Source organism: Glycine soja, chromosome 11 (genome assembly GCF_004193775.1).
Source record: "Glycine soja cultivar W05 chromosome 11, ASM419377v2, whole genome shotgun sequence".
Classification (NCBI taxonomy): Eukaryota; Viridiplantae; Streptophyta; class Magnoliopsida; order Fabales; family Fabaceae; genus Glycine; species Glycine soja.
Window position 1 is genome coordinate 5,971,517 of NC_041012.1, and position 5,628 is coordinate 5,977,144.

The 5,628-nt window shown below is 37.3% G+C and overlaps 2 protein-coding genes across 2 annotated transcripts; one reads left to right on the top strand and one right to left on the bottom strand.

Moving 5' to 3' along the window:
• Window positions 1-603: 603 nt before the first annotated feature.
• On the bottom strand, window positions 604-2,727 carry LOC114376314 (pentatricopeptide repeat-containing protein At1g80550, mitochondrial-like). The gene is made up of 2 exons (XM_028334391.1): window positions 2,526-2,727; window positions 604-2,277 (listed from the first exon to the last, which is right to left on the bottom strand). Exon 2 carries the CDS (start codon window positions 2,269-2,271, stop codon window positions 928-930), a length of 1,344 nt encoding a protein of 447 aa, XP_028190192.1. The 5' UTR covers window positions 2,272-2,277; window positions 2,526-2,727; the 3' UTR covers window positions 604-927.
• LOC114376776 lies at window positions 2,386-5,380 on the top strand. Its single transcript, XM_028335041.1, has 4 exons — window positions 2,386-2,442; window positions 3,156-3,262; window positions 3,352-3,674; window positions 4,368-5,380. Exons 1-4 carry the CDS (start codon window positions 2,386-2,388, stop codon window positions 5,174-5,176), a joined length of 1,296 nt encoding a protein of 431 aa, XP_028190842.1. The 3' UTR covers window positions 5,177-5,380.
• Window positions 5,381-5,628: the final 248 nt, after the last annotated feature.

A 5,628-nucleotide genomic window follows, 5' to 3' on the forward strand; every position in this document is an offset into this window, starting at 1 on the left:
TGAAGAAATGATCGAGAAAATACTATAATTATAAGAGAAAAATACTAAAATAATAATTAATCAGTGAAATACTAAAATAGTATTGAAATTTAAATGAAATTGAAAAAATAACTAATGATATTATCTCTATTTATCATATGCAGTTAATTGTTAATTATAAATTTAAATATATTTTTAATCCTCTAAATTTGAGTAATTTTTTTTTGTTTTTCAAAAAAAATATATTATTCTTAAAATTTTGAAAAGTTTATTTTTTGTTCATCTTAATTTGTATAAGACTTTATTATTTTTAAAATAATTAAAAGACACATTATTTTATATTATCATACAACATAAATTATTCAATTTTTAAAATCTATTTTAAAAAATTTATATAAATTATTATATAGCCATAAGTAATCAACTTTTATAATAATTACCTTTTACATATTTTATTTTATTTTTATATAAAAAGACAATTTTCAATACTTTTAAAATAATAATCCAGATATACTAAAAGGTATTTAAAAAAAATGCTTGTCTTAGCCAGTAATGAGAGAGAGAGAGAGAGAGATAAAGAAGCATCAGGAATGAGAGAGAGAGAGAGAGAGATAAAGAAGCATCAGGATGAAAAACAAACCATTAACTTAACGGATAATCATGCTAAGGAAGAACATCGCTGAATTCCATATTCTCAACTAAATGAATTTGCGCCACTTTTAATTGTCTTCTAATCTAAAGGTATACGTCACCTTCAAAATGGTGAAAATAAAAAGGGAAAATACCTACAACTAGTAAAAATTAGAGGATGCCTCCTTTCACAAAGAGCAAAGCACAAATGAATGAATCCCCTTCCTCTACATTCCTCTATTTTTTACCTCACTCCTTGACTAACTAACTAACATCCTAACTGTCTTAACTAACTTCCCCTTCCACCTCTCCTAACTCCTAGTAGTGTTGTGTCTGTATGGTACTTTGAGATTCATCAGCAGCCAACAGCTTTGTCCCCAACTCTTTCCTTGGTTTAGGCGAAAGTCCTTTGGCTAACATCTCCTCATCATACTTCCTAGCCATATCTATGAGGGCCTTGTCCACAAGAGCATCTATCAAGGCATTGTAAGCCGCAGCATCGGGACTACACCCAAGTTGCTTCATCTTATTCCACACCATAAAAACCGGGCGAAGAAACCCCCACCTCCCAAACTTGTTGAGGAGCATGACATAGGTGTCCATGGTGGGCCTAACCCCACTCTCCACCATCTCATCAAACATAGCAAGTATCTGTTTAGGCTTCTCCATGGAGGCAAAAAAACAATGGTAAGAAACGGCAGTGGGGTGGCAGCCATCACGGGGCATGATGGTTCGGAGTAACGCAAGTGCCTCCTTGTGTCTATAGCAATCACACAGAAGCCTAATCAATGTGTTGTAAGTGACAACAGTGGGGTTGATACCCAACTCCTTCATTTCACGGAAAACCCTAATTGAAAAATCAACTCCATGTGATAGACCAATGGCTCGAATGACAATGTTATAAACCACAACATCTAATTTGAAACCTTTTTTTTTAATCTCCTTGAACAATTTCACAGCCTTCCAAGGTTTCCCACCTTTGCAGAGAATATCCATGTAAATTGAATAAGAGTGCAAGTCCTTGTGAACCCCTTTTTTGTCCATTTCCTCCCAGAACTCGTTGCACTTGCTCCACCACCCCAATTTGAACCAGCCGCGGAGAACCATGTTGTGGATCTTGGTGTTGCCGATTGGGTCGACGCTGAGGGTCACGCGGTTGTCGTTTCCGAAGAGCAAGTCCTGAGCCTCGATGACGTGTTTGTACTCGCAGAGGGCGTCGAGGAGGTTGGAGAAGGAGGTGTGATCCTTGAGGTTGAATTCACCGAGGCGATTGAAGGTGTCGATGGCGTCGTTGACGGAGTGGGCGGAGACGTAGCGCTTGAACATGAGACGGAAGGTGGCGTGGTTGGGGGGAGAGGAGGGGTGGGCGTTCATGCGGCGAATGAGGTCCCAGCAGAGCTTGAACTCGAAGAACTTACCGAGGATGTCGAGCATGAGGTTGAAGGTGTCAGTGGAGTGATGGAACTGGGAGTGGGAGTCTTCTACCCAGTTGAAGAACTCGAGGGCGCGCTTCCAGTCGTTGTTGAAGGAGAGGAGCGTTTGCCGAACGGTGGCGTCATCGGGAGGAGGTGTGATTGTGGCTGTGGCTGTGGCTGTGGATAGATGCCATTGAAAGGGTCGAAGGAGACTTGAACGTGAAATGGAAATCAACCCACGACGCATCACAACCTGAAATCACAATTAGCCAATTAGGCAGGGTTTAAATAAAGTTCAAAAAAGAAAATAATTCATGCAACTGAAATTTAGAGATAAGGGTATATTATGTTGGTGAAGCGGATGTATCATTCAGAATCAGGGGAAGCGGATGTATTTCAGTATGGGCATTTGATGTTGGTGATTTCGATTATTGATTCTCTAATTGCATTTTTATAAACCTTTTTGAAAACCCTAAAGCAGAGGGGAGAAGGAAAAATTACCTACGAGAAAACCCGATCTCTCCGGTTAAGATTGTTCCTTCGTTGAGATTACGACAGGGGAAGAAGAACAGATAATCCTTGAAAACAACCCTCGTCTGCTGCCAAGATAATCCAAGAAGCAGTTGCAGCAGCCATTCTTCTTTCTTATTGCACTTATCTTATCTGCTTTTTTCCTTCTTTTAATTCGTCTCAATTCAAGGCTGTTCCCAATTTTAGGCATAGGGGTGCCTCAACAACCCTGTTAAAAATATTATTATTTATTACAGAATTTGATTTCAGGTATGCTGTTTTTTTTATAAAAAAATTATACTTTTAATTAATCATAAATCACTATTAAAAATTAATAAATTTACTATACATAACTTTGTATAGTTAAATAATAATATAAAAACTCTTTATATTATCAACACAAACTATTTTTTTAAAATTATAAAATTGTGAATAGAAGTTTATTCAATAAGAGTGAAACCCGTCTAATTCAGAAATTTTCAATAAATTTTAGTTATTTAAAATAATATACTTTTTCTTAACAAAAAAATATACTTCAAAAAAGTATGATTCAGATTTGAGTATTTGACATCACAATTATCTTTGGCACTAAAGTTGGTGTTGCTGTTGTTTGTTGTATAGCTGGCCAGAAGACCCTTGTTTTTTAGGGAGATCAATCCACAACCAAGGAAACATACTTTGTGGCAGGCAACATCAGACTTTACTGGTGGACAAGCCAGCATAAACAGGTAGGTACTATTGTATTAGTGCTCTGGTCTTGTTTTTGGTGGTTTTTTTCAATGACTCTCTTGTGATGCAACTCTGTATGTTGTTATAGGCGACATTTTCTGCAGTGTCCGCAAGGATTGCTAGGCAAGCATTTTGAGAAGCTCATTCAGTGTGATCCACGTCTCAACTATCTAAGCCAGCATCCGGATTTGGTGCTGGATTCTCCATATTTTGAACCTGGAACAACTTCAGTTCACGACCACATTGAATCTAGTGATGGTTTTGATAGAAAGAGCGAAGAGCGATCTGGTATTTTTGGATTGCAGGATGTGGAGTCAGGATCTGCAGTTCAATCATCTTCCTCAAAAAGTGAACATAACCTTGGTAAAGCTGTTGAAAATGTTAACCAAGAAATTACCTCACCTAGCTCAGGTAATTGCTGCTCATTTTTTATTATCATCTGAAAATTTGAATTCAGTATGATGGTAAATGAACCTGTCTGTTTATCCTATCCATCCAACTTACAGCATTTATCTTGATATTCGTCTATCAACAGGGTAAAAGTAAAACTCAACTTTTTTCTGGCTACGTTTATCTCAAATGTTACTTACAAACAAGAAAGCCGTATACTTAAATGCTGAGTCATTGGTGAAGTTGCATGGTATGTGATCCGATATTCTTGCGTATATAATGTCAAAGGATTATGGCAAAATGTCTTTGACGTTTTAACTCAACCCACAATCCGGATTGGGGAGGGAAATTTAATTCCCTCTCACGTGTTCCTTTGGCAGTGAATTAATATTAAATAAGAAGTTTTAAATTGATTCTCGATATTCTCTTTTAAAAATTGTTACCACTGCACTATTATATAACAACGAAATCATTTCGTTGTAGCAATTATTTTGTAGTGTATTCTTTTAATATGTTATAACACCCGTTTCTTTTTTATATTATGCATTTCTTACGTCTAAGTAATGTTTCAACTACCGCCTTAGTAATATAATGATATAAAGAATAAAGAATATGATACATGTGTGTAAAATGTGGATATTATTATAATCATTCTACATGCCTTGTGTCATCATCATCCATATATTGTACTAATGCCGTGTTCATCGTGTGCAGTGATGAACATCCATGCAATGGAAGATTTCAGGAGTAGAGGAGCTGAAACATTGAAGTTTCTCAGTAATTTGGATCAGATCAAATTGCCTGGACTTCACCCATCAATGTCAATGGACGATTTGGTAAGCCACATTGGACATTGCATTTCAGAACAGATGGGATCCGACAATCCGAGTTTGGCTGGTGACAGCCTGTATAGCAGATCTATTCTGGAAGAATTTTCTCAGTACTTGTTCAATGACTCTCAACATGCAACTACCTCTGATGAACAGCGTGTGATGTCAAGGGTGAACTCACTTTACTGCCTTCTGCAGAAGGATCCTTCTTCAGCAGAAGACATAAACACAATGGCCAAAAATGGCAATAGTCTGAGAGATGCAAATGCTTTGTCAAGGGTGAACTCACTATACTCCCTTCTGCAGCATGCAGAAGACACAATGACCAGAAATGGCAATGGTCTGAGAGATGCAGATGTGATGTCAAGGGTGAACTCGCTATACTGTCTTCTGCAGAAGGATCCTTCTACAGCAGAAGACACAAACACAATGACCAGAAATGACAATGGTCTTGATGCGGATGAGGGTGGAAAAGTTGGTGTCAGTAACTCTAACACCACTGAATTGTCACCATGCAAAATTAAAGTGCCTGATTTGGAAGTTCAACCGGATGATGCTTCTGGCTGCAAGCAGGGGGTTAGTGGTATGTCCAGAAAGGAATCAGCTGGCGATTTGCTTCTTAATCTTCCAAGGATCGCATCTCTGCCTCAGTTTTTGTTTAACATGTCCGAGGATTCTGTTAATAAAGTTTAGATAGTAACCATCTTTCGATTAAAACTTGCAAGAAACACAAAAGCTACTATATTATATAGTCTTCAACAGTGAATATTGTATATCTGCCTCAGTTTTTGTTTAACATGTCCGAGGATTCTGTTAATAAAGTTTAGATAGTAACCATCTTTCGATTAAAACTTGCAAGAAACACAAAAGCTACTATATTATATAGTCTTCAACAGTGAATATTGTATATCTGTAGTTTCACTTGCGTTGGATTGATGATTCTCTTGTGAAACGAGTTGGAGACATTTTAAAACAGGCTAAGTTACCCACAGCCCCTCCTGAGACCGTGACTGTGGACATGTTTAAATCTGTCATGGCAGTAAGTACTGATTCTCAATACCCTTTTAATGTTCAATTTGTTTTTATTAGGGCTTATAAATTTATTTCGGTATATCAGGTGGATAAGAAGGTAGCAGATGGGTTGC